The sequence below is a fragment of the Pseudorca crassidens genome, chromosome 14 (assembly GCF_039906515.1).
Source record: "Pseudorca crassidens isolate mPseCra1 chromosome 14, mPseCra1.hap1, whole genome shotgun sequence".
Classification (NCBI taxonomy): Eukaryota; Metazoa; Chordata; class Mammalia; order Artiodactyla; family Delphinidae; genus Pseudorca; species Pseudorca crassidens.
In genome coordinates this window covers 12765470-12793355 of record NC_090309.1, presented here as the reverse complement: position 1 = coordinate 12793355, position 27886 = coordinate 12765470, and the positions used below count along the sequence as shown (strand labels likewise).

Below are 27886 nucleotides of genomic sequence, written 5' to 3'. Positions count from 1 at the left end.
GGGCAGGTTTTATGCTTGCGTGGCAGCTGGTGTCATGACCCACCAAGACAACCCTAGAGGAGGTGCCTCTATCACCTGGAGGTTTCCGATAGGAAGTTGAATATAAAAACGGAGGAAAGGGCTTCCCTGGTGGCGCAGTGGCTGAGAGTCCGCCTGCCGATGCAGGGGACACGGGTTCGTGCTCTGGCCCGGGAGGATCCCACAAGCCGCGGAGCGGCTGGGTCCGTAAGCCATGGCCGCTGAGCCTGCACGTCCGGAGCCTGTGCTCCGCAGCAGGAGAGGCCCGTGTACTGCAAAAAAAAAAAAAAAAAAAAAAAAACGGAGATCTGGGCTGGAGATACCTAGATGCCCACGATGCCATCAGTACAGGGGTGGGAAGTGAAACAATGACAGTAGGTGGGATCACCATGGGTGATGGTGTAGAGCGAGCACAGCACTGGGATCTGAGAGAAGCCTGGGAAAGAATAGATAACACAGAACAAATGAGGGAAGAGAACTGCATTAAAGAGAAACACGAGGAGCCGGGACCAAGGACCAAGCCTTGTATGGAAGCCTCTTTAAGAGGGAGAACTTAGCGCCCTTACCACCTGCCGTCCACCTAGTTCCTAGCATCTGAGCACCCGCTAAGCATGAGGCATGGCGTGAGGTGACCCCTGAACAGAAGGGAGGAAAGGAAGGAAATGGGAACAGTCAAGTATGACTACTTATTGAGAAATTTGGTTGAAAACAATAGGAAGGAAAAGGTTCATAGTCAAGGGGAGGTTTTGTTTTGTTTTGTTTTGTAAGCAGGGGCTGGGGAGGCAGCATAAGTGGATTTAATTGTGTTTGTAGGTCCAGGGGATGGACCTGGTCAAAAGGGAGACGTAACTCATATAAAAGACGTGGGAGGATGGTGTATGGAGTAGGGTTCCAGAACAGGTGGAAGGAGGAGGAATCAGTGAGAAAGGGACGAGCATCACAAGCAGAAGCTTTACCAACCGACTGTCTCTCTTCTCCGGTTACCCTCGGGAGACGTGCAAGGCGCAGAGACCAAGGTCATGCAGCAAGTTGAGGGTAAAGCCAGATGCACGATGCTGCTTCTCAGTGCGCTGGCCCCTCCGTCCTAATCCAAGGGCCTAATGTGCCCAGGTAACCTATCACCTCATAGATGCTGGAGGGACCCGGAGTGTAGACTTGGGGCGGAAGGTGGGACAAGAGGTTGGAACACTGGGTTTCCATGGTCCTGGAGCATTTTCTCTAGGAGTGTTTTGAGGCAGAGGCCCTGGTCTCTATTCCAAGGCAACGGGGGCTGCTGTGAGGTTACAGCGGGAGATCACAGGCCTGCAGGTAAGCATGCTGGGGAGACAACATCCCTGAACTGAGATTGTCAGAGACTGGGTAGTGCTGGCACTGCCATTCCTTGGGGAGCGAGGGTAGGCGTGGTGGCGAGATTTACAGGACATTCCAAAGCAGCTGCTGAATCCCCCACTATAGTTCTGCCAAGGCTCAGACGCTCACCTTGACACTCTTTGGGGCTGAAACAAAAATCCCCAGGTAGTTAAGTGGAAATTTTCACAGCACAACACATTGAACCATTGTCACTTTCGGACTGGGCAGTGATGTGAGGAATCAGACGGAAGGTGAAAGGGGAAAGTACCCACCGATGGGACTCGAGGGTCCCGCGGTGGGGAATCGACTCACCAACCATCACAATAGCCCCTCACATTTGTAAAGCATTTTTCTGCCACGTGTATTTACTGCAGGGGTTACGGGTTCAATCCCTGGTCGGAGAACTAAGATCCCGCATGCCGTGCACATGGCCAAGAAAAATAAAAATAAAATTAGAAAATTTTCTAAAATTTTTAGAAAAATAAAAATAAAATTAGAATTTAAAAAAGGATTATGGGGCACAGGGAAATTATCCTACATCTCAAGGGTCTGGGTATCCATACATATAACAAGAGTTTGGGGCAATGACCTCTCTCTTGTTCTCCTACTCTGCCTACTCCTCAGAGCCCTGTAAGGGGTGAAGAATGACCAAAGAAAGGCCTAAGACCTCCCCAGATGGTCACTTTTCCAAAGTATACATTTCTGGACAGCAGGCTGCAGCCAGAGCTTTGCAGACTCCCTCGCTGTAGGCTCAGCGTTCTGTGTCCCCAGGCAAGTTGGCATCCCCTCGTGTGCGGACTTTACACTCAGAACCCACTTGGGTCCGGCCAGGCCGGCTCGTCTTTCTCCTCCACCCTCCAGACCATACAAAGGGCCTGAACAAAGGGCCTTTGTTCAGAAAGTGTCAAACCTTTTCCTGGGTCACACCTTTCCCCGCTTCCCACTCGTTCCTGGCTTCCGGCCTCAGAGCCCACCCTGTCCACACGGAAAGGTGGTCAGCATTGTGGGCGGCCGGGCCCTCCCTGGGTCAGGAAGGAAGGATGCACCCACCTCTGGGCGTTTGACGGTGACTCGCCCAAAGGTGTCTACTCCCCCGCACCGGACACAGGAGGGACAAAAGCCCTTCCGTGATGGGGACTGAGCTCCAAACCTCAAACCAGAGGTCCCGTCTCCCTCTGCAGCCAGCAGGCTCTTTCCAAATCCCCCACCCTGATTCTCCGACAGCCACAGTAAATGTCTTTCCATTTCTTGAGAGCACCAAAGTCTTGTGTGTGGATTTTCCTCCTGTGGAAGCTTCTTCCCCTGGTTACCTCCTGGCCATTCCACCCTTCAGCTTCCCTCTGACCGCTTACGGGCTCCCCTAGCATCTGACGTATCTTTTTCAAGAAACTTCTCCCTTAACATGGTGATTTCCAGTTTATCTGACTGCATCCTTCCAAAGATTGTAAGTTCCTCGAGGGCCACGTTTCTCGTCTTGTTCAAGGTGATATCCTCAGTGCTTTGATTCATGGTAGATACTTGGTATATCTGTGTTGAGATCAAAAGAGATGAAAACTGTAATATACAAACAATAAGAATTATTATTCTAAGAAGATGGGGCTAAGGTGGAGGTATACATGTAGTTAGTTATTCTCTGAAATTTTCTTTACCAGCTGTTGGCCTAGGTCAGCAGCAGACACTGCAAATAGTGTTATTTAGCTCCCATTCAGTGGATGAAAACACTACGGTTGAAAAAAACCCCAAATCTCTCAAATGATAAAATTAAAACAGGAAGTAAATGGAGTGTAACCCTTAAAAAATTGTATTAAAAATATATGGAGAGAAAGACATATATCATATGATATCACTTATATGTGGAACCTTAAAAAAATGATACAAATAAACTTATTTACAAAACAGAAACAGACTCACAGACTTAGAGAACGAACTTATAGTTACCGGGATGGAAGGGTGGGGGGAGGGATAGATTGGGAGTTTGGGATGGACATGTTCACATTGCTATATTTAAAATAGATAACTAACAAGGACCTACTGTAAAAAAAAAAAAAAAAAGACTACATGATAAAAAAAATATATGTGGAGGGATAAACAAATTAAGAAGAAGCAGCAGCAGCCTTGGCGAAAAAAAGAAATTACTCCTCAAAAGGAGATTTAAAGAATTTTTTAGAAGAATTTAAGCAACTTTACAGAATAAAAGAAACTAGTGAAAAAAAAAATTAGAACAGGCAGAGTCAACACAGGAGTCTGACCCAACGCCCTTTGCACAGTAACACAAAGAACTTAGAAGCCAATAAAATAAAATAAAACACCAGAGACTTCACAGTTTAGGAGCCAGAGCTATGAATACATCTTTCCCTGGTTGATCTAGTAAATAACCTTTCAGGAGGGTTCCTGAGAGTTTGGGTTTCTAAGGGTCCTGATCAGCCCTTCAGGAAGATTTAGGACGATGGCCCGCACGCTTCAATGGAGAAACAGGGTAGATTTGTTTTTAGGCATAATTCCCAGTTCATGCCACCAAGAAATGGCGTTTGGTTTTTTTAAACCAGAAGGGTAAAGAACTCCACCTGTAGGAACCCTCGTTTCTAGATGTAGAGAACCTAGCACAACATCTAAGCTCCATGGATCACGTGGGAGCCTAAATTCTGGAAAATGGGGACAAAGCTGGGAGGCCTTGTCTGTTTGGGTGGCTGTCTGGCGCCCCCTTGTGTTCAGTGTCTGGACCCAAAAGAGCCGAAAAGCAGCACGGATGGAGTGAGGGTCAAATGGCTGAGCTATTTTCCACCGACAGCCTGTGGCCAGTGAGAAGCCAGAGGAGCGGGCTCAGGAGTGGATGCAGGCCCCTCCGCTGACCATCTGGGATGTGTTCCCAGCCCTGGTGGAAGCACACTTGCTAGGACAAGCTGCCTAGAACGGGACAGGTGGAAGCAGTGCCCAAGGTCACCCAATTGTCTCCACCAGGGAGTTGGATCATTGTGTCCCTCCTGCTGGGTGTTTGGCCAGCGGGCTTTTCCTCTGGACTTAGTGCCCAGGCCAGAGGCGCTTATAGACTCTTTTTAAAAAAAGCAACAAAAAAACAGATATTCACTGCTCTGCTGAAAACAGCTTGGGCCCCTGAGGAGACATTGCAGGGGCAGTTTTGAACGTGCTACGCCAGTGGGCCGTAATGGGCACGGTGTGCCTAGCAGAGGTACATCCCACCCTCGGCCATAAATAGCCCTTAACGGGCTGACGCAGAAAGCCTGGCATTGGCTCTTCCTCCTGCCCTGCCCGCTCCCTCTGACTCCCATCCCCGGGGCTCTGCCATCCCAGATTACCAAATCATGCCCCTGGTGTGAAAAGACACCCTCGGCTCCCGGGCAGTGGCACCTCCAGTGTGGAACTGCATGGCTGGTACCAAGCTTCCGGGCTCAGGTCTGGCCATAGAGTGGGGCTCACCCAGCAGCTCTGATGGGAGCCTTAATCCCTGGTTAGATCCTGGCTCTCCCTCATATAAGCTGAGTCACATCAATTGTCACTGAAAATCTCTAAGCCCCAGTCTCCTCATTGGCAAAAGGAAGATCTCAGGCCTGAAGTTAGCCCAACCTGTATCTAGGGATTTTAGAGAGTTAAGTATGTTGATAAATTGAACAGACACCTTCTTGCCTCTAAGCCTTTGCACATGCTCTTCCCACTGCCTGGAACAGTTTTCCTCCTCATGTCCTTCTCTAGTCTGACGTCTCTTTATCTTCAGTCTCCACTTAGACTTCTTCAGAAACCCATCTATGGTCCCCTGAGCCTGGGCTTGGTCCCCTCCAGGGGTTCCCATAACCCCCTGCATGTCCCCGGTCCCAGCAGTGACCATGTGGTATGGTCATTGGCCGGTCTAGATCCTCACTTGAACCCTATGAGCCCAGAGCAGGGATCACATCTGCATTATTCACCTCGACATCTGCAGGGCCTGGTGCAGCGTTTGGCACGTAGTACGCACTCAATAAATATGTGTTGAATAAGTGGATGGGCTCAGAATGAAACACAGGCTGGGGCCAGAGGGTAGAGGCCAAGTCAGGAAGGCGGCTAACGAGACAGGCGCACATCACAGCGTGTCCACGTTCTGCACCACTGCCCACAGTCCGACATGTCAGTCCTGGAAGCCCTGGAACGTGGGCCAGTGAGGTCTCTGCCTTTGCCCTTTCAGTGCCCCTAGCAGAGCTCGGGCCATTCAGGCTGGGAACCCACGGACAGGGCCCACTCTGTCCAAGCTCAATCAGAGAAGCTCTCCTTTTATTGTTTTGTGTCTGTGTTTCTCAACGTGACTGTGCTTAAAAACCCGGCCCTATGGTTCAAAAGAAGAACGAGAATGAGAAACTTAAATACCACTGATTTCATCCTACGCCCTCATTTTATAGATGAGGAACAGAGACGCAGAGAGGACAGGGGGATTTTCCCCAAGGTCACACAGCTCAGTATCAGAGTAGGAAGACCCTGAATCCTCAGCTCTTCAGATACTTTCTAGAGGGAGGGAGGGAGGTGTTGGGGTTGTTATTTGGAGTGAGGTGCTGAGGGTCTGAGAGGAGACCCCCCAAAAGGTCCCCAAAGTGGGATGTCCCCACTCTGTGGCATCATACATGCCCCTCACCCCGCCAACCCGAGCTAGCCCTCCTCAGAGGTGGGAAGCAGGACGGGGTGCAGCGGGAACACCAGAGGGGGTGCCCAACGGTGGGAGTTCAAGTTCAGGGGCTCTCAACATCCAATGTCCACACGCAGGCTGATTCTCTGCCCGGTGGCCCTGACAACCGTCCCCCGGACTATTGTGTTTCAGGCCACGGAGGGCTGAACCAGCTGGGAGGGGCCTTTGTGAATGGCAGACCCCTGCCCGAAGTGGTGCGGCAGCGCATCGTGGACCTGGCCCACCAGGGCGTGAGGCCCTGCGACATCTCCCGCCAGCTCCGGGTCAGCCATGGCTGTGTCAGCAAGATCCTTGGCAGGTAAGCACGAAATTCACCCCTCACCGCCCTCCCTTTCAGGGACTCGTGGGGCGTCCTGCTTGGGCCCCTCAACAGGACCTGAACAGGATGTGGTGGTGCTTCTGGGCTTCCCCCATCTGCTGCCTTCTGCGGTTTCCCGCCCTTCCTTCCTCATTTGTCCATTTCTCCTTCCTTTCATTTCTCCCTCCCCCGTGGTCTCCTTTGCCCCATGTCCCATTTTCTATAGACTTCTTTGTTCCTAAAACAGAATCTTCTCCAAAGGCCCTCCCGCTGCTGAGACCACGGGAAGGGAGCCACTGGGGAGGGGACACACGATCAGAGGTCTAACCCCAGCTTGAGGGACGTCTGAGTTTGTGTGTTTCTCAAACCCTAACTCCCAGAGTACCTGCCACAGAAGCACCGGGGTTGCTTGAGGAAATGCAGGTCCCTAAGCCCCAGGCCAGGCCTACAGCAGCCTCTCTGGGAGCCAGGCCCGGACGCTGTGATTTTTACGAGATGACCAGGTGACACTTACGGACACTAACTCTAGAGCAGCAGTTCACAGCCCTGGCCGCACGGTAGAGTCACCTGGGGAATCTTAATCTGAAAAAGAAATTGATGTCTAGGCCCCGGCCCACCCCAGTTAAGGCAGAACTTCAGGGAATGAGTCCAAGTTTCAGTATAGTGTTAAGCCCTCCTCGAGTGATTCTAATTTCCTGCAACCAGAGTTAAGAACTGCTAACCTTGGGCTTCCCTGGTGGCTCAGCGGTTGAGAGTCCGCCTGCTGATGCAGGGGACACAGGTTCGTGCCCCGATCCGGGAGGATGCCACATGCCGCGGAGCGGCTGGGCCCGTGAGCCATGGCCGCTGAGCCTGCGCGTCCGGAGCCTGTGCTCCGCGACGGGAGAGGCCACAACAGTGAGAGGCCCGCGTACCGCAAAAAAAATAAAAGAACTGCCAACCCAAAGGTTCAGGAGGGACCCGAAGCAGCGGAGCTCTGGACCGACGCAGCCGCGTAGTCCAGTCTGGAGGCCACTTCGGGTGGGAAGTACCCACACATGGGGGAGTCGGGGCTTCGCGTCAGCTCGGTGTACCCGTCTCCCTTACCCAACCTGTAAGTGGATTCAGGAGGAGTTCTGGTTCAAAAAGACCAAAGCCTGATCTGTAATTGAACGTGGAAAGCCCTGCTTTCCTGGCCGAAGTTGTCAGGAAAAAGCGTGGTCCCAGGCTGGGGTCAGGAGATGCGTTCCCAAGATGGGCTGCAGTATCCCACGAAGGGGATGAGCGCCGGATGGTGGTGACACATAAAGGGAGTTTTTTGTTTTGTTTTGTTTTTAAAGAAGATGTTGGGAGTAGGAGTTTATTAATTAATTTATTTATTTTTTGGCTGTGTTGGGTCTTCGTTTCTGTGCAAGGGCTTTCTCTAGTTGGGGCGAGCGGGGCCCACTCTTCATTGTGGTGTGCGGGCCTCTCACCATCGCAGCCTCTCTTGTTGCGGAGCACAGGCTCCAGAAGCACAGGCTCAGTAGTTGTGGCTCACGGGCCTAGCTGCTCCGCGGCATGTGGGATCCTCCCAGACCAGGGCTCGAACCCGTGTCCCCTGCGTTAGCAGGCAGATTCTCAACCACTGTGCCACCAGGGAAGCCCATAAAGGGAGTGTTAAAGAGACAGATTTTATTTCATGGCAGAAGAGACCAGAGTTTCCCCAAGGAGGGGAGGCAGGCTATCCTGCTGAGGGATGCTGGGAAGGGGAGTGGAGACCCTGGGAGAATAGGCTCAGCTTAAGGGAGCTGGACGTGGCCAGGGCTCCAGGCCAGACTGGGGTTCCAGAGTCCATGAGGAGCAGCTTCAACTTGAACTGTGTAACCTGGTGGGAAACCAGTGGCTGGGGGTATGGGGTGGGGTAGAGGGGTGGAGGGGTTTTATGGAGAACAAAGGTGAAACCAGCAAGACAGGGCAGAGGGCCCAATGACCCCGCTGGCTTCCTGGGGAGGGAGGGGTACAACCAGGATGGCCAAGGAGAACAGTAAGTCCTGCTTCAGCCGAGAACATCTGGACGGAGCAAACGGCCGCTGTGAACCTGTATGTACCCGCGGAGCACATTCGTCAAAGTGCCCTTTCTAAGAAGGGAGGTGTTTTGTGCCCCATAAGGCGGCTCTCGCAGGTGCTCAGACGCAGGAGACTGGCCAGGGGGACGACGGGAAAGACAGAAGCCAGGTATCCCTGGGCGAGGTCTACTGAAGAGAGTTCTGGTTTGGCAGGGCAGAAACCTACCCATGCAAGGGCAACAGGCAGTGCCAGGAACAGCGTGTTGGAGGCCGGCCCTGGGGGCACGATTCAACCCCCCGGCCCCTCCCCAGAAGCCTCGGAGGGGAACGAGAGTCTCTGGCTAAGTTCCTGCCCGAAGACCCCACCTGCTTACTGGGTACTTCTTTGGGGTTCTCTATTGGAGTAGGTACTACGAGACTGGCAGCATCCGACCTGGAGTGATAGGGGGCTCGAAGCCCAAGGTGGCCACCCCCAAGGTGGTGGAGAAGATCGGGGACTACAAACGGCAGAACCCGACCATGTTTGCCTGGGAGATCCGAGACCGGCTCCTGGCCGAGGGCGTCTGTGACAACGACACTGTGCCCAGTGTCAGCTCCATCAACAGGTGAGAGGGACACCGCAGCCAGGGGCCGGGAACCCGGGCTTTGGGGGAATCATGACGGAGACCTGGCTTGAGTGGAACGGAGCCTGGGAAGGGGCCGCATGCTGAAGAGTCAGGCCGGAAGTGCCCCGGGCCCAGGCCAGGCACCAGCCCCTCCAGCCTCCTCACTGCCATGGGCATCCCCACCCTCACCCCTCTCCTCACCGCACTGCCCTCTCACCCCGTCCCCAACCCAGACTGTACCCACTGCAGTCTCCTTCCCCACACACCACATGCGCTTTCATTCAATAAAAGAAACTTCCTCTTGCATTGATCCTTTCTTGAGCGAGGCACAAGACCCCCTAACTGGGCCCTCATCCAAACACCCACTCATGTGTTTAGTCATTTAATCATTCACTCACCACCTCAATCAATCATTCACTTGCTCACTCACTCATTCATTCACACATAAGTCACTCATGTGTAGGCCCTGGGGACGCACAATCCTTGCCCATGTGGTGCTTACAGTCCAGTGGGAAAACACACTAATCGAGTCCTAATCAAGTGCCCATGCAAACAACTGTAAGAAAAGCAGCTCTAAGTTTGGCTAAGGAGAGACATGTGAGGGTGTTGGGCTGGCAGAGGGTGACTTTGTTTAGGGAGGTTCTGAAAAGATGCCTGGAGTAAGAAATAACTAATAAGAGTTAACTAGGTGAAAGGCTGCGGGTGGGGGATAGTGAAAGGAGCTCTGAGACAGCACGTGCAAAGGCCCTGTGGCGAATAGGATCTCATACGAGAAGCTGAAAGAAAGCCAGTAGGTGGAGGGAAGGGGAGCATGAAGTCGGCTGAGGTGCAGATGTGAAGAAAAGGCTGCAGTTCAGAGGCTGGTGACCGTGCTGCGTATTCTTGCCTCTGACCCAGAAGCAATGGGAAGAATCTTGGCAGACGTTAAGCCCGAGGCTGACTTGCATTTCAGAAAGTCCACTCTGGCTGCAATAGAAAGAAAAGATTAGAAAGGGTCAAGAGCAGAGAGGGGTGGGCCAGCGAGTGACCCTGGAGGGAGAGTTTGGTGCTGGCAGTGAGGGACGCAGAGAAGGATGGATGCTGGAGAGATTTACAAGGTCAAACCCACAGAAACTGATGACTGGCTCGATGGAGAAGGGAGGCAGGCAGATGCTGAGCCCCACGTGCATTTATGCCTTGAGTGACCAGGGGGACTAATCGTGAAATGGGAACAGTGCGAAGGACCAGGCATGAGGAGTAAGGTCTTGGGTTTGAGTGTGGACAGGCTGAGTTTGAGGTGCCTTTTTTTTTTTTTTTGCGGCACGCGGGCCTCTCACTGTTGTGGCCTCTCCCGTTGCGGAGCACAGGCTCCGGACGCGCGGGCTCAGCGGCCATGGCTCACGGGCCCAGCCGCTCCGCGGCATGTGGGATCCTCCCGGACCGGGGCACGAACCCGTGTCCCCTGCATCGGCAGGCGGACTCTCAACCACTGCGCCACCAGGGAAGCCCTGAGGTGCCTTTAGATACCCAAGTGGGATCTCAAAAAGGCAACTGGGGCTTCCCTGGTGGCGCAGTGGTTGAGAGTCCGCCTGCCGATGCAGGGGACGCGGGTTCGTGCCCCGGTCAGGGAAGATCCCACGTGCCGCGGAGCGGCTGGGTCCGTGAGCCATGGCCGCTGAGCCTGCGCGTCCGGAGCCTGTGCTCCGCAACGGGAGAGGCCACAACAGTGAGAGGCCCGCGTGCCGCAAAAAAAAAAAAAAAAAAAAAAAAAAAAAGGCAACTGGATCTGGGGCATCCAGGAGCCCTGTTTCCTTCTCTTCTAAGGGCCTTTCTTGTCTTCCTTACAGAATCATCCGGACCAAGGTGCAGCAACCGTTCAACCTTCCCATGGACGGCTGCGTGGCCACCAAGTCCCTGAGCCCAGGACACACGCTGAGTGAGTACCGAGGGTCCCTCAGGCACACCCAGCCCCTCGCACACACACACCCATCTGCGTACACACCCAGAGTCACACACAAACACGTCCACACAGACACACCAGGGGTGTAGACTGAGCCCTTCCGTGGGGACACAGCCTTGCTCTGAAATATTCAGGGGTGGAACCACCTCAGGCAAGAACCCTGGCACCAGCGGTGCCCCTGACCCCTCCACGGTGGCAGCAGGGGCTCTGAGGGGTGTCAGTTTCACATCCTGACCCTCCGTCTCGCCCCACTGCAGTCCCCAGCTCGGCCGTGACGCCCCCAGAGTCTCCCCAGTCCGATTCTCTGGGTTCAACCTACTCCATCACCGGGCTCCTGGGGGTCGCGCAGCCTGGCAGCGACAGCAAGAGGAAACTGGACGACAGTGAGTGTTGTGGGAACCAGAGGGCAGGCTGGGGGCGCAGGAGGGCAGTTTGCTGAGGCTCTGATGGGACACAAGCCCCCTGCGGCCCAGGGCTTTCGGGCCTGTCTCTAAGCCACCCTGAGGCCCGGGAGCCTGGTCCTTTCCCTCCCCTGAAGCAAGTCTGCTCCCCAGCTCGGGCCCGGGGGGTGGGTGGACGGGCCCCTGAAAGCTTTCTCCCTGCTTGGGGACACCCGCCAGGTGACCAGGACAGCTGCCGGCTGAGCCTTGACTCCCAGAGCAGCGGCAGCGGGCCCCGCAAGCACCTTCGCACGGACGCCTTCAGCCAGCACCACCTTGAGCCGCTTGAGTGCCCCTTTGATCGGCAGCCGTACCCAGAGGCCTACGTCTCCCCGAGCCACACCAAAGGCGAGCAGGTGAGGGGCCAGCCGGGCGTGGGAGGTTAGCCGACGGGGGTGGGGGGGGAAGGCAGGGCTCTGAAAGCTCCCTAATCAGCCTGCGGCTCTGGAAGCAGCTAGGAGCTGCTTGATGGGCTCAGGGGCCTGCTTCCTGCAGCTCCAAGGCCGTCCCGGGCTTTGTTTCACCAGACGCTAGCTTCTTCCTCTTCATCCTCCCGGCTCTGTGGCCTTCCCTCACCCACAGCCTCTGAGCTTAGGGCAATGCAGCCAACCACGCCATGCCCCTGCCGCGGTGACTTCCCTAGACGGCGGGGTCAGGTCCCAAGCAATAAAGCCGCGGCTCCGGCCTCTACAGCGTGACCTCTACCAGCAGCTCCAGCCCCGCCTCGGGCCACTCACGCCTGCCCACCCCGTGAGCCTTGTTCACACCCCTCTGCCCCAGCAAACGGTGTGCCCTCCTCGCAGAATGCCTTTCCTCCCACTTCTCTGCCTGGAAAAATACCACTCGGCCATTATGACTCAGCTCAAGCACCACCTGGTCCACGAATCCTTCCTCGCTCCTCAGACACGCTTCATCTCGCCCGCACCCCTGCTTCTGCACGTCCGGGTGGCTGTTCCCCAGGACTCATGGGGTAGTGTAATTGCCTAGCGGACAGAGATGTAAAAACGCAGCAGATCTCTTAAGGACAGGGCAGCATCTCAAAACATCTTTTTTTGTCTCCAGCACCTAACATTGCGCCCCTCTTATAACAGATGCTCAATAAAGGCAGACTGAGCGAATGCCTTGAGAAATCCAGCGCAATAAACTACAAGCTACAGGGAAGTTTTATTTCCGGTGCTCAGGGCAGGTGAAATGGCTTATCGTGGGTTGGCTTCTGCGAAAAGCTGGCAGAGATGTCCGAGGTCTCCCACAGAGCCCAACAAGGACTCCACACCTCTGTCCGAACTTCCAGGCCCGCCGGCCTCTCGGTTCATGATCTTTTATCAACGCTGCAGTTGCAGTGTCTCCCTACCTCACCCCACCTGGTCAACCAGCTGAGGATTCCCTGGGCCGGTGTCTGCTCACCCCTCTCTGCTGTCATCGGATCTAGGAGCGAGGCGTGCCCGTACATCTTTAAGATCTGAGTAGGCCAATGGTGACGATGCCAATCATCAGCTGAGCCATTGCCAGTGGCCGTCGGGCTGCTGGGCCGGTGCCAGCAACGCAGCTGGGCAGGCATTCTGCGTCAGCGATGTTATCAGCCCGGGCTGTAGCAACCAGGAGGGCTGCAGGGAAGGCTGGCCGCCAGCAGACCTGCGGAGAGGGCCCGGGCGCTCAGCCTCAAGGCAGCACGTGGCTCCCGGGGCAGGGCGGGGCGGGGGTGGGGGAGCCGAATGGGGCCACAGCGGTGGGCCTGCGGGCACCCGCTGTGTGAGACGGAGCCTGCACGAACCCGCGTCCTGGTAGAGGAGAGAAGCTCTGCTGCTGAGACCCGCTGGGCCGCAGAGCCATTTCCTGGCTCCGTTCCTGAGCCCCACAAGGGGCCCTGCTTGACTACAAGGAGCCCCGAGACCCAGCACCAAAGGTCTTGAGCCAGAGGGACCGCAGGGCCCACCCAGTCCAGTCTCTCCATTTGTGTGGAGATGACCCAGGGCCAGAGAAGGTAGAGAGGGCTTGGGGAAGCGAATGGTTGTGGAGCTCAGACCTGCTGGCCCTGGTTTCATTCAGATCCGTTCACTTTACCTGCTTTAAATACGATGCTCCTATGTGAGCATCGTATTTTCTTACACTCTCTAGAAATTAGGCATCTTGTTCAATTTCATTAAGCCGGGCTCTAAGCAACTCCATCCTGCCTAGGAAGCAGGAAGCCCCCTCGCAAGGCATGGAACCAGAGCGCCATCTAGTCAGTAATTGCTGCTACATGGTAATGGCGCCCTTGTGGCCTCCAGAATTTACTGCCTCTTCCAGAAGTGCCTGGCACACAACCAGAAACTGCTGCGGCCCCTTGGAGAGCCCAGCTCGATGGGAATCATGGAAAGCGACTGCCTTTAGAGGAGCCGTTATGTAACCACGGAGCAAGCCTTGATTTCAGTTTTGCACACTAGTTCACACAGTGCACTTGTGACGTGCGTGATCCACGTACGGGGAGCAGGTGTGTGCTGTCTCGTGCCCCGGTGGGAGGGAGTCATGGTGAGGGGTGATGTACCCTTGCCTTTCATTGAACAGGTTCTTCTTGGAGGCCGTCTTAGGAGATGGCCTGCTCATGTTAGGGGAGGCCGAGTGAAATCTAAAATGAGGTCAGAACTAAGAAAATCCCAAGGTACCTGATAAAGAATTTTTTAAACAAATTAACCCCTCTAATCTTCAAGCTGAACGTGCACATTTATATTTGCTTGGATATGGGGCGGGGAGAGAGAAATCCACCTGTTCTGCTGGGGTATCAGGTGTGTCATTTTATTGAAGGAGAAAATGCCCGGGTCAGGAACTGCTGTCCTCGATTCAGTCTCTGTCTCATACGCACCCGGGACGTTTACCTCTCTGGGCTTCAGGCTCTTGGCATATAAAACAGACAGAATATTGCTCACCCATGTCACAGGGCTGCTGGGGGCAACGGATCAGGATAACACAGGCAAAATCTATTGTCCGCTCTTTGCAAGTGTAAGAAGTGGTCACGATGTTATCCACTGCAGAGCAGCGGTTGAGAGCATGGGCCCTGGAGCCAGACCCCTGGGGTTTAAATCCTGGCTCTGCCCCCTATGAGAGTGTGGCAAGTTTCTTGACCTCTCTGTGCCTGCATTTTTGATCTGGAGAAGAATAACAATGACTGGAGCAAAGCAACCTGAATGGTCTCATGGGCCAACTGCCCCAGCCCTGCATCCTGTTCTCTGCGGGCCCAGACAGGGTGAGGAGACCAGGAAGGAGCCCAGCGTCCAGGCAGGGCGTGGTCCTTGGAAGGAGCTGCTCTGTTCTGTGCCTGGCCTGTGCACCGCCAGCCGGCATTGAATTCCGGGGCTGCAGAAGGGAAGGTCCTGAGCCTGGGACTGGGAGAAAAACAGAAGGGCTGTGACTCAGAGAATAAGGGCCAATTAAGCCGGCTAGGTGGAGTCGAGATTGAGCGGGAAGAGGGGACAGAGGAAGGGAGTGTTTCCCGGGGAGACTGGGCTGCGGGGTTTCTAGGTGGGCCTGCGACCCACGGCCTCTGTGCACTGACTGCTTTTTGCTCGCCAGGGCCTCTACCCGCTGCCGTTGCTCAACAGCGCCCTGGACGACGGGAAGGCCACCCTGACCCCTTCCAATACACCCTTGGGGCGCAACCTCTCGACTCATCAGACCTACCCCGTGGTGGCAGGTACGATGCCCGGAATCTCCTGGGCCATGTGGCCCCAGCTGCCAGGATGGGCTGGAGGGCAGAGCTGGCGGATGGAGAGAAGGAAGGTGTTACGGCCCCGGGCCTGGAGAGGAGAGGGGGGCTATACTGGCTGGGCCTCCAGGTGGGTCCAGAGGGTCTCGCCTTCTATCCTCGGCCCCGGTCCTCCGCCTGCCCCCCAGCGCGGGGCACACGCAGCCGCGTCTACATTCACAGAGGCACAGCAGGGAGGTAGAGCTGCCCCTCCCCTCCTCCCGCGGCCTGAGGGGCACCGCGTAGCCCCGCCCACCTCACCCCTCCACGCCCAGCCTCAGGGAGGAGCCCGCCCACCGGCCCCGCGCCGCCGCACCCATCCCGCACCTCATGGCTTGGTTTGCGCATGTTCCCACCCCATCATCTCACACCCCTCTCTCCTTGTTGTCTCCCTCCCTCCGGCAGATCCTCATTCACCCTTCGCCATAAAGCAGGAAACCCCCGAGGTGTCCAGTTCTAGCTCCACCCCTTCCTCTTTATCTAGCTCCGCCTTTTTGGATCTGCAGCAAGTCGGCTCCGGGGTCCCAGCAGGTGCCTCGGTCCCGCCCTTCAATGCCTTTCCCCATGCTGCCTCCGTGTACGGGCAGTTCACGGGCCAGGCCCTCCTCTCAGGTACGACAGGGAGGTCCCGGGCTGTGCAGCCATCGTGGGGGGAGGGAGGGGGGTCCTCAGGGCCGGACGCCGGTCCCCTGCTGTGGGTCCAGCCCCCTCTCTGGTCCCCAGTCCTCTCCACCATCGCCCCACTTCCTGATTCCTCCGGCAACTTTTGGAGGTGCCAAGATGTGCCCCCTCCGAGCCTGCAGAGTCAGGCCGTCGGGGTGGCAGGCACTCTGGGGGTGCCCGGCAGATTTCCAGAACCTCCACCCAAGGCCCCATGGAAGAGCAGGGTCCCTAAGGCCAGGAGCCAGGCTCCGTAAAGCCCTGAACACTTGGTCTGGGTAAAAAATACAGAAGAAGGAAGAAAGAAAACTTTGGAGGGAGAAAGGCATTGGCTTTGGGAGCCAAATTCTGGATCAAATTTCTAAAGACAGAGGGTAAGCCCCAGTTGGGTCTCCATAGTGGAACTCTCCTTGTGCCCTGCTTAAGAGTGTCACCCTTGGAGGACACTCAGGCGGAGTGACTCACCAACCCAGGAGAGGTGGGGAGCAGGGACCTCCCATCAGGAACCTCATCCAACTCAAAACATTTAAAGCTGGAAGCATCTTAGGGGCATTTAGAGCAAATCTCTCCTTATACTGACGGGCGACAGGCCCAGAGAGAAGGGCCTGGCGGAGGCCCCTGATCAGGACCATGGTGAGGGCTCCGCCTCCATGCAGCGTGTGGGTCAGACCCCAGCAGAGCTGGGTCTCCCTGGCAGAAGGACATCAGCCCGTCTAGCCAGGGTCTGAGCAGTGGCTGAAAAAGTCAGAGGTGTTTGGCTTGGGCAGGGAGAAGGCCTGAGGTGGAGTGAGGGGTAGGGATGGGGGGCAGAGACCCATAACAGTCTTCAGATACCTGAAGGGCTGCCACAGAGATGAGACAGTTTCAGATGTGGGTCCAAGGCATTGAACCAGGACCCATGGGGGAAGCCAGGAGTGGGCCAGCCCCTTCTGGGCCAGTGGTTTTCAAACTTGCTGGACCTCGCAGCACTCTCTTGAAATGAAACCTTTGACAGAAACCAGGTATCCAAACCAGACAAACGAAGAGCTGCTCTGTCTGAAGTAGGGGCTCTGCCCGCGGAAAGCCATTGGTCTTGAAAATCACTGCGGCAAAAGAACCAGACCTCTGCCCACCCAGAGGGACCGCACGGTCCTCTTATTCAAGTTCATTGACCCTTTCTTGTAACTGTCTGTATGTTTTATGTCTGTCTGGCACCTAGGATTTTTTTTTTTTCCTCTGTGCATCCCTGCGTCTAATGAGGGAGGTCCTCTTGGAAGAGGTGGGCACAGAGGCAAAGGATTCATAAAGGAAGCCCAGTGTGTGGGCAGAGAGGCAATGTTTAAGGGTCTGAAGCAAGGAGGAAAGTGTTGACTCAGTGCAGAATTTCAAAAGAGGGTGAAGTCAGCGGAGATGGGTCATTTGTTTTGACCAAAGTGATTAAAGAAGCAAACTCTGTGAGCTGAGTGAAGTGATGTCAGCCAGAGAAAATGGGATGGGGAGGGAGGGAGGGGGGAATAGAAGAGACTCACATCCACTGTAGGGTGGACCGGCCCAGTCACCGGGAAAGACTGCCTGCCTTGTGCACATGGTGGGCCGGGGCCAGGAGGGCAGGGATGAGGCAGGTAAGGGATGAGGGTGTGGGTGAAGCATGTGGTCACGGGGAGCAGTTCTTCACTTACTGTGGGAGCTGTGGAGAGGCTTGGCAGGACCAGCCAGAGAGGAGCGGGCAGGACAGAGGGCAGTGGGAAGCAGATATATCAGAGCACAGACCCGGGTGGTGGTGTGAAGTGTGGTTGCAGCAGCTCAGTGCAAAGTCCCTGCCCCAAAGCTCCCACGCTTTCTCCCCTCCCTGCCACCCTTTTAGGGCTTCAAGCACCCCCAGCCACCATGCAATCACAGGCAGGGGCTCTGAGAAGAGCAAGCAGTGGCCAGGCTTGGAGGGGCTGGGTCCAGGAGGTTGCCGAGAGCAGGAGGCAAGTTAAGGCCGCAGTTCACAGAGCTAGGCCCGCCCTGTGGGTCAGGCACAAGGCCTAGGATGGCAGTATCCATGCTGAGCCCACGTGTGGGCCTGGAGCTCCTGAAAAAGCGTCCCTCCCCTGCCACCTCTGCTCAAGATTGGACCTAAATACTTCCCACGTGGCTGAGCCACCGTGAGCGGACTGGGGGGAGACGGCAGAGAGAAAGCAGCTTGCGAGGGGAATGATCTGGGAGTTCCCTGGAAGTCCAGTGGTTAAGACTCAGCTCTCTCACTGCCGTGGGCCCGGGTTCAATCCCTGGTCGGGGAACTAAGATCCCGCAGGCCGTGAGGGGCAGCCAGAAAAAAAAAAAAGGAGGGGAATGATCTCAAGAGTCTGGGGGCTGGAAACCTATTCAAAGGAGGAAGAGATGAGCTTGAAAAAAATGGAAGGAAGTCAAGCCCAAATTAATCCGAGGTAATGATGCTGCAGACAGAGGAGACGAAGGAGGACCAGGTACATTTTCATTCCATAATGAAATGTCACCTACATGAACCCTCCCAGCTCTCTCCTCCTGTGAGTAGCTTCCTATGAACCCTGCCTGCCACCTCCCGCCAAGTCTTTGCCTGCATCCCCGGGGTCAAGTCCCCTCCCAGTCCAGCGGCTCTGCTAGTGCGATGTCTGGGGTGGTATTTTCTGGGTCTCAACTTCTCCCTAATCAGCCCAGAAAGAAGAAACCTCAGAGTTTGGAGAACAGGAAGATTTCTCCTAACTCTACTCGCAGTTCCCGTCAGATGCCCCAGTATGGGGTCCCAGCACGCTGGCCGAGAGCAGTATTGAGGCTGTCCTTGTCCTGGCTGTACCAGGGCTGAGTCCCGCTCAGCTGACGAGAAAGCCCTGACTTCGGTTTTATCATCAAAGAGCCCGTTACCCGCCTCCATCCTTTTGTGCAAAATTATATTTAATCCTGCCAAAGAGAGTTCTGGATTGCCATAAATTCTCCTTGCTATCAGGGCAAGATAAGGAGTTGAAAAGAGGTCACAGAGAGGGCAGACATCAAAGGGAGCGGATGAAATGGTCTGAAATCACCTCTACCCTCAGAATTCCTGCGAGTCCTGGCTCTGATCCTGGCCTCTACCGATATTTAGAACATTTACCAGTATTTCTGAGGTGCTAGCGTTCTCTTCTAAAACCCCATTTCCCAGCCAGTCAACGTCGACCTGTGTCTGTGTCAGCTTCTTAAACATAGGACTGTATTGGAAGTATATTTGAGTACAGAGGAGATGGAATTACAAACCAAAGATAAACTTGTGGTGAAGAGCCTTAAAAAATCAATTAAGTCCATAAAATAGGCCGTGGAAGGATGCCTCCACCCTATGGCTTCTGTGGTTTCATTTCTAAGAAGGTTGCAAAGTTCTTGGCTTTGGGAGAAAACATGTTTAAGGAATTGAAGCGGAGTCTTGCGAGACTGGTGGGAAAGTTGATGGTACGGAGTCCGGGTGAAGGCCGTCCTGAAGACTGTCTCAGCAGGCTTTTCAAGGGGGCCAAGCTTCAGGGGAGGAAGCCTTCAGGAGTTTGCTCCAACATCTGATTCAGAAACCTCCGTCCCACTGGGAGAAAGTTAAGTGACTAAGGGGAGACGAAGATTAAAAATCTCAGAATACAGGGGAGTGAGGCTGGTGAATCAGTTTCCCAAAGAGCAGTTTGGGAGCTAGTTCTCGTGGGACGGGACTCATGGGGGCAGCTGTGACTAAATTAAATTGTGGCTTAAGGGGAACTTGCACCCTGGTGCTCTGCCCACTGAGCTGCAGAGCTCAAGAAGCAGCAGGACCAGGTGATGGAAAGGGACAGGATAAGAGGAGAATGAAGGGGAATGTGGGACCACAGGGCTCCAGGGCCGGAAAGAGCTCTGCAGAGCACCTAGGCCAGCCCTAGCCAATAGGTGGCCTGAGAGCCGAGATATACCATCAACCCCAATCACGGCAGACACAGATGCAGCCTCAGAATCCTTCTCAACACAATGCACCAGGAAGCCCCCTACCAATCAGTCAAATATTAATTAAGGTGAGCCCAATTTATAATCTGTCATCTAGCCTAGCTCCTCATGAGACAGACGGGAAGATGCAGGTCAGGAAAATTAAGTACTTTGTTCCTCAGCCACAATCTGGACCTAGATGTCTGTCTGTCTGTCTGTCTGTCTGTCTCTCAGAAGTAGGGAGGGAAGAGGAAAGGGAAAAGGCATCAGGCCCGAATCAGCCACCACCCTGTTCCATCACTGTCCTACTCACGTCACATACACCATGTGTCCTCATCCTGCCCGCACGGGCTTCATGTCACTCCTCGCCTCTCATGGGCTCTGGTGCCTGACCAGGGGCTTCATCCAAGGGACCAGGGGCTTCATCCAAGGGTCCAAGGGGCAGAGTCTGAGAGCTGATCGTATTGCGGTCTTTTTTGGAGAAAGATCAGATTTTCCCTTAGTGTATCTTCTGCCTACTTCTCCCTCTCCTTCTAAATATACTGAAATTTCCCTTTCCTCACCTGTTTGGCCAAGCCCTCATTTGTTCAGGCCTGTGTCAAGTGAACTGAACCCATCTGTCGGATTCCAGTGGGTTCCTTTCTGTTTGGTCCCGCACCGACCACTGCTGGACATTATACTCAAACAAATTAGGAAATTAGGGAGTGTTGTTCATTTTTACCAAAACATTCACAGAGTTTTAAATAATGAATCGATGGCTCCTTTCCAATAGGATTTATTCTATAAGGTTTCCCTTGACATGTAACAATTTATAGAATGTGTCCATTGCACGAATCAGTGTTCACCTGTGGCATGACACCTTAGCTCTGAATTATGTTGATAACATTCTGGTAATAGTAATAAGGTGTGTAAGGCTACTCTTATTTTTTATGCCATTTTGCATGTGAAGAAACTGAGGCTTGGGGTACGTTGGTGGCTGGTCTAGGGCACTTGGAAAATTAGTTGTAGAAGCAGAATGAGGACCCAAATCCTCTGGTTCCTAGAGCCTTCCCTTCAGAGGAAGGGCAGAAGTCCAGTAGGCCTGTTCTTGTTTGTTGACCCCCCCAGACTTGGACTTGGCTCCAATGCCCATCCCAGTCTATCCCCATCATGACTTAGCGCCTAGCCTTGCTAATTTAGCATTCTTGCTTACTGCTGTATCCCCAAGTGCTGTGAAAAGTGCCTAGGGTATCAGAGTTACTCAATCAGTATTTGTCAAATGAATGAACTGTCTTCAGGGAACCTCTAGAAATAGAGGTAAGGAGGGAGTTACTGCTGTATTGACAACTTACAGGGTTCCATGCGAGGTACCTTCCCTCCCATTGTTACTAGGCACCCCCTGAAGGGCCCGACATATGAAGGACCTCTGGGGGATGGATGGGAGGAAAGTTGGACAAACAGTGCCATGGAAGTGGTGGACTTGGTAAGTTGGTTGACAGAGGCTCACAGCGAGCCTATGTAAGTCCTAGGAGAGAAGGTAGCCCCCAGTATGGAAAAGGTAAAAACATTCTGGTGATGGTGATAATCTAACACACAGGTTCTCATTCTGGGGTGATTTTTACCCCCCGGGGACATATGACAATATCTGGAGACATTTTGGGTTGTCACACTGAGTGGGAACTGCTACTGGCATCTAGTGGGTAGACCCAGCATCCTACAATGTGCAAGACAGTCCCTCACAGAGAATTCTCTCTTCCCAAGTGTCGATAGGTCTGAGGTTTAGAAACCTTGTAAACGTCACTGAGAGCTAGGACGACCCAATAATTTCATCATTCAAACGGGGGCATTTTGAGAGTGGAATGGACTTATTCCTAAATATGCTGGGACGGTGTTCATGACCTGGGCAGAACAGGATGCCTTGTCACCTGGCCAAGAGTCCTTGGATGGGGCAGAATCTCATGGGCCTGCAGGACATGGGGCAATGGAAGAAGGGACACGGGTGAAGCACTGTGGTTGTTGGCACGTGGTGTAGATGGAGAGAAACTCAGCAGGTCAGGTGGGGTCTCCAGAATGGGAAGGTTTGACTACCTGATGTCGAGGAGAGGCAAAGCCAGGGAAATCAGGGCTTCACAGAGCAGCCTCTGTGTCACCAAGGCCAGAGAATTACCCACAAATTACAGATAAACAAAGAGAAAGATGGTTCTTTTCAGGAATGGCATGGACAGATGTCAGTGGTTCATGGGCATGTGTAAACACTGTCTGTCAGCCCACATCTCCTTTCCAGGTCAGGAAAAGGCAATATGTTTCACGTCTCTTGCAGTTCTGATAGGCTGTATCCACCCGAAAGGCCAGGTCCAGGGGCAGGAACCTCCCTCTGGCTCAGCAAAGAGTGCAATGATTGATTAGCGATATCTGCCACACGTTTGAAAAAGGAGAGTGATGGGCCCACAGGACACACCTTTGCCGTCCCTTCACAGGGCCTTGTTCCCGGCTCTCCTTGGAGCTGGAGATGTGAGCTTTGAGTCCAGTGGCCTCTAACATATTTATTTAGGTCAGGCTGTGCCGGCTGCTATGTGGATGCCATGGGGGACCACAAAGACCCAGAGGACATAGCCCTCAGCCTCCCTCCGATACCATGACATGTTTATGGATGAATAAGATTTGTGTCGATAAAATCATTGGAGAACAGGGAACAATAGAGGACTGCAGTAACCAGGACACCCTGCGTGGTGGAGCCTGTGGCCTGGCCAAGGCCAGCCAAGGAGAGAGGAGCCTGGGCTCAGAGGAGGAGGGTGGGGGAGGAAGTGGGTCTGGAGAAGGACTCGGGAGAGAGCGGGAATGGCAGAGGGAAGGCTTGCTGAGCCCCGGGGGGGGCAAGACAGTAAGCACAGGAGCCCACAGTGGCCCACCTGATGACACTTTGCTGTATTTTTGCAGGGCGAGAGATGGTGGGGCCCACGCTGCCTGGATACCCACCCCACATCCCCACCAGTGTACAGGGCAGCTATGCCTCTTCTGCCATCGCAGGCATGGTGGCAGGTAAGGGGAGGGGCTGGGCAGGAGGGGAAGCATTGCAAAGAGGAAGTGGCGGCCCCAGGCCGAGCAAGAGAGGTGAGCTGTGCCCCTCGCATAGGCTTCCCGAAGGGCAAGGAAGCGTGGACCGAGAGGTGTATCTTCTTATAAATGCCTGGAGAAGAGACTTCAGTGCAGTCCTGGCTCCATAACTCTCTCCAGCTCAGCCCCCTTCTTCCCAGATGCTCCTGTGTTACCCACCGGGATGAAAAGGGAGGGGCTGGGACAGCCTGGTGTTCCGATCGGAGCTCTGCCGTTTCTTCCAGTGATTCAGTGAGCCTTGATGCGGAGGCCGCTGGGGGCCATGGAACACTGTGAGCTAAACCTAATCCTAGCCTACAAGCAGCCCGTGGTCTCCCAGTTATTCCACTCTGGTGAATCCCATCTACCCTTCCTGTAAAGTCTGAGTTTGCGTGGTGTTGGTGATGATGGCGATGAAGACGGTTGAAATACAACCTTCTTCACACCTCACACTCACTCAACCCTGCACGGGCAGGACCCGTGGCCGGAGAGCTCCAAAGGTACTATAAAGTGGGAGACGAGCTGGGAGTACTTCTCCATCATCACTTGGACTGTCCTGGGATCCTCCCTGCCAGTCACTGGGGTCTCTTTATCCACCAGCGTGGTCATCACCCAGCAGTGACCCAGGGTATCAAGGTTTGGGCAAGTAAAGACAATGAGAGTTTCTTCGGGCGAGTCTCACTCTTTTAGGAAACATACAGGAAGGACCCCAGGTTGGATAGGGTCGAATAGAGCCATGCGCACCGCCCAGAGAGGCCTGAGGACCTGGAGCTTCTGGAAGGGAGCTCTGAATCAATCAGGGCATCTGTGACCTTCCTGCCAGCCCTGGAGCAGCCTCTCTGGCTTTGACTCCAGAGACTCAAGGCATTCACCCAGGCCTGTTTCCCTCCCCCACTGGCAGGGGTTACTCTTTACCAGCCACCCACTCGGGTGCCCTGTGCGAGGCAGGTGGGCTGGGCTCTCCCAGGCAGAGGGAGGGGAGGAGGAGGGCGGGAGCGAAGGAGGCTCTGCGCTCCCTGGGAACGCGCTGAGCGGGCACTTGTCGCTGCCTGGTTACCGTGGCGATGTGCTTAATGCAGCGTTGAAAATACAGAATACTGACTCCTCTCTCCCTCCTGGCCCCAGACTCCCTCCCTCCCTCCCTTCCTCTTCTGGAGCGTGAAATGAGATTGGTCCAGATAAAAAAGGAAAAGATTTGGTTATTTTTTTAAGAGTGTGGATAATGGGGCCCTCAATCAAAATCCCAGGCTCCAGTCGGCTCCCCCCATTCCCCTTCCAACCTCTCCACCTTTCCCTGCCGCCTGCTTAGAAGGGGAGGAGGAGATGTAAAGCACAGGGCTTTTCTCTTAATTATGGATCATTCCTGGGGGCAGGCCCAGGGCAAGGGGTGGTTCCTGGGGCCCAGAGTCTGACCTGTGAGGTAGCTGGAAGGCTTGGGCCTCTCATCAAAGGCCCCCAGGTTGTTTCCATAAAGACCTCACCCTGAGTGGGTGTTGTGGAAAAAAAATAAATAACACAAGTACAGCATGGACTGCAAAGTGAATTCCAAGAGGGGGCTTGCTTGGCAAGGTGGATGGGCTCCCAGTAAGTTACATGCAAATCAGTTTTCAGAAAGTACGATGTTATTTAAATGCATCCCTGGTTCCCAGTAACTCCATGGTGCAAATGAATTCTTAAGGAATTTTTTTATAGAAAAAGTATTCGTGTCCATCTCTTACCAGTGGTTACAATCTCCAAGTTGACTGAAGCGAGATTCCTTCCATTAAAATCAAACCTTCATTGAGCACCTGCTGTGTGCTAGGTACAGACAGAGTGCTCAAAGCAAGGCATACCAATGACAGTCTTCAATCAATTGTGGAAGGAAGGAAGAGATCATTTGTCAGGCACTTTCTGTGTGCCTGGCCATTCATAGGTATACATTTATTTCTCATTTAATCCTCACCATAAGACTGGGAAGCTGGTATGATCTTAGTTTTATGTAGATAAGGAAACAAGCGTAGAAAAGCGAAGTAGTGCGCTCGGGCTCGTAACCATGCTAAGGGGCTGGGTTGTTCAAGCACAGTTTTTTTGATTTCAAATCTAGCATTCTTTCAAACCTAGCGTACTACACCACGCTGCTTCCCACCATACCGGAAATAATGACATGTGTTATAGGAGAGCGACGTAGGAACCAGACCAGGGCACAGATTTCTTTTATCCATTCATCTTCTCTTGTGCCTTCTAATTGTTGTTGCTGTTGTTCCTGTCTCATTGATACAGTTAATGACCCTCTAACCAGTTCTGGAGCTGTACCGAGAGCTCCGATAGATGGATCCATCCATCCATCTCTCCATCTTTCCATCCATCCATCTTTACACACAGTTTTACATACATCCGTGTATCTTGTCATCTATTCTTCCATCCTTCTATCATTCATCCTTCCTTTCACCCATCCATCCATCCACCCATCCATCTACCCATGCTTCTATCCATCCATCCCTTCTTCTATCCTTCCATCATCCATCCATCTATCCATCCACCTTTCCATTCATCCATCCGTCCTTCTATCCATCCTTCCATACATCTTTTCACATATCCATTCTTTCATCTATCCATTATCCGCCCTCTCAACCATCCTTGCATCCTACCATCCATTCACCACTTTTCACTTAACAGATGGTGGTTGAGGATCTATGGTATGGGATGCTGGGGATATAGCAGTGAACAAGACAGGAGCTTACAGCCTAATAGCGGAGAAAAAAAGTGTAGTAAGAAAGTCAGTGAATGAATAAACAAGATAATTTCAGATAGTGATAAGCACTTGGAAGACAATAAAATGGGATGATGTAATACAGAGCCACAGGGAGAGAAGATTACTTTCGATTGGGTGATCCAGAGAGGCCTCTCTGAGAAGGTGTTCAAAGCGGTCAGCCAAGTGATAAACCGGGGCAGACCGACCCCAGCCCAAAAGAACAGCGAGTGCAAAGGCCCCAAGGCGGGAACTGGGTTAGCATGACCACACAGAGAAAGAGGGCGAGATATCCAAGAACAGTGAGTGAGTGGCGAAAGCACTGCGGAATGAGGAGACGTTGTATGTGGATGGGTCGAATTTGTAAACTACTCAGGCCACTGGGAAAACAAATTGCAGACAGTCAAAAGCGGAAGCACAGAGACCAACTGACCAATTGAAGGACAATTGCAGTAGTTCATACAGGACATAACAGTGGTGGGGGCCATGGAGGTAGCAGGGGAGGAGGAGAACAGAGACACTGAGGATGGTAGAGCCAACAGCACTTACTAGGGAACTGGCTGTAGGGGTTCAATGACAGGGGAAACAAGGTTGAGTCCCTGGTTTGGGGCTTGGGAAACAGCATGGATGGTGGTGACATGTGGGAGGTTAGACGAGGAAGAGGTAGAGTATTTGGCATGTGGAAGTCAAGAGTTCTATTGGGTCATATTAGGATTGAGACACCACCTAGATAACCAGTTTAATACATCAGTAGGCATATGATGTGTGTCTGAAGTCAGGAAAGAATCCTGACTAGGGCATAAATTTCAGCCATTGTACAAAGCTGTTATTTAATGCCAAGGGATTACACAAGATCACTAGAAAGAGAATGTGAATGGAAAATCACAGCAGGCTCACAAACCCAGCCCTGGGATTCTTCAGCATTCAGAGACATAGCAGAGAAGGAACGAGCAAGGCCAGGGAGTCAGAAAGGCCCTTGGATTGGGAGGCCAACCAGGAGGACTGGCATCATGAAACCCAAAGGCATGGAGGGAGTGATGAACTGAATCAAAATCGACTAAGAGGTTGAGGGGGGTGATGGACACGGAAATGACCACTGGAGTGATCGGGGTAGAGGTTGCAGAGATTTGAAGAGATCAGCGTTGGCCTGATTGGAGGGGAATGAGGAGGTGAGGGCAGAGACCATGGAGCAGAGAAGGGCTGGTAGCTGGAGAGGAATGTGGGGTAAGAAGAGGATTTTTAAAAGAGAAGATGGCGGAGCATGTATGCTGGCTAAGGCAGTGATGAATTGGAAAGGGAGACGTTGATGAAGAGGAAAGAGAAGGGATAAACTGTAGGGACCAAATCCTCAGAAAGGGGAGTGAGGCAGGATGCAGAGCAAACAGGATGGGTTGACCTTTCATGGGTGCAAGGACATTTCATCTGCTTTGGCTGCAGGGGCCTTGACAGATCTGATGGTGGGAGGATGCTGCAGCCAGGGGGTGTACCACCTCCTGAGTCTCGTACCCTACTCCAACTTCTAAGTGACCGAAGCAGATAGGTACTCTGTAAGCGTGTGTTGGATAAGTGAATAAGTGAGTGAGTAGTGAGTGAATGCACGAAGAAGTAACACAGGGAGAGGGCAAACACATTGGACTTTCCACCTCTCTTCCTGTCCTTTGGAGCCGCTGAGGTTGGCATTGGGTGAGGTGGAGTCAAAGCCTGAGGGCGTTGCTGGGCAACCAACGTAGAATCGGCTTCTTCCAGGGTGCGCTGAACCCAGCAGTAAGCAGGACAGGCTGCCTTGTGAACGCAAGAAGAAGTGCTGGGGGCTAGGGTCCTAGCAGGCCCTAAGGGAGCATGTGGCCTCGGGCAAATGTCCCTCTCTGCGCAGAAGCTTCTTCACTTGTGAAATGAATGGTTGGATGAGATCATTTCTTTTCCTTTTTACTATATTTAATTTAAAGCAATTCTCTTTGATGTGACCATTTTTAAAGTCTTTATTGAATTTGTTACACTATTGCTTCTGTTTTATGTTTTGGGTTTTTTGCCACGAGGCATGTGGGATGCTAGCTCCCCGACTAGGGATCGAACCCATACTCCCTGCATTGGAAGGCGAAGACTTAACCGCTGGACCACCAGGGAAATCCCTGGATGAGATCATTTCTTAGTTTCTGTCTTTCTATTTTTATCCCTTTGCTTTTCTTCTCCCTCCCTTCTTATACATGTATTTCTTGGGCTCCTGACCTGTGTTAGACTTAGTCCCCGCCCCTAAGGAACTTCCTGTTGCTCAGGCTTTAACACTGGTTGGATGACTGGTGTGAGGCTCTACTGAGCTTTATTTCAGCGCCTACCTAATGGGAAAATCAGAAAAGCTAGCATTTCTTCACTGCTTCTTATATTCCAAGCATGGTGCTCATAAGCATTTGACATGTGTTATCAGATTGAATCCTCAGCAAAACCCCATGAGATAGGGA

The 27886-nt window shown here is 53.4% G+C and overlaps 1 protein-coding gene across 1 annotated transcript in view; it reads left to right on the top strand.

Moving 5' to 3' along the window:
- The first annotated feature begins 5482 nt into the window (after positions 1 to 5482).
- The window catches only part of PAX8 (paired box 8), a 30557-nt gene continuing 8153 nt past the window's right edge, over positions 5483 to 27886 (top strand). The window contains exons 1-9 of the mRNA XM_067703954.1: positions 5483 to 5507; positions 6167 to 6332; positions 8767 to 8964; positions 10791 to 10879; positions 11161 to 11286; positions 11524 to 11699; positions 14890 to 15010; positions 15467 to 15673; positions 22547 to 22648. Of these exons, the coding sequence (XP_067560055.1) occupies positions 5483 to 5507; positions 6167 to 6332; positions 8767 to 8964; positions 10791 to 10879; positions 11161 to 11286; positions 11524 to 11699; positions 14890 to 15010; positions 15467 to 15673; positions 22547 to 22648 (1210 nt within the window). The remainder of the gene's footprint in view (positions 5508 to 6166; positions 6333 to 8766; positions 8965 to 10790; positions 10880 to 11160; positions 11287 to 11523; positions 11700 to 14889; positions 15011 to 15466; positions 15674 to 22546; positions 22649 to 27886) is intronic.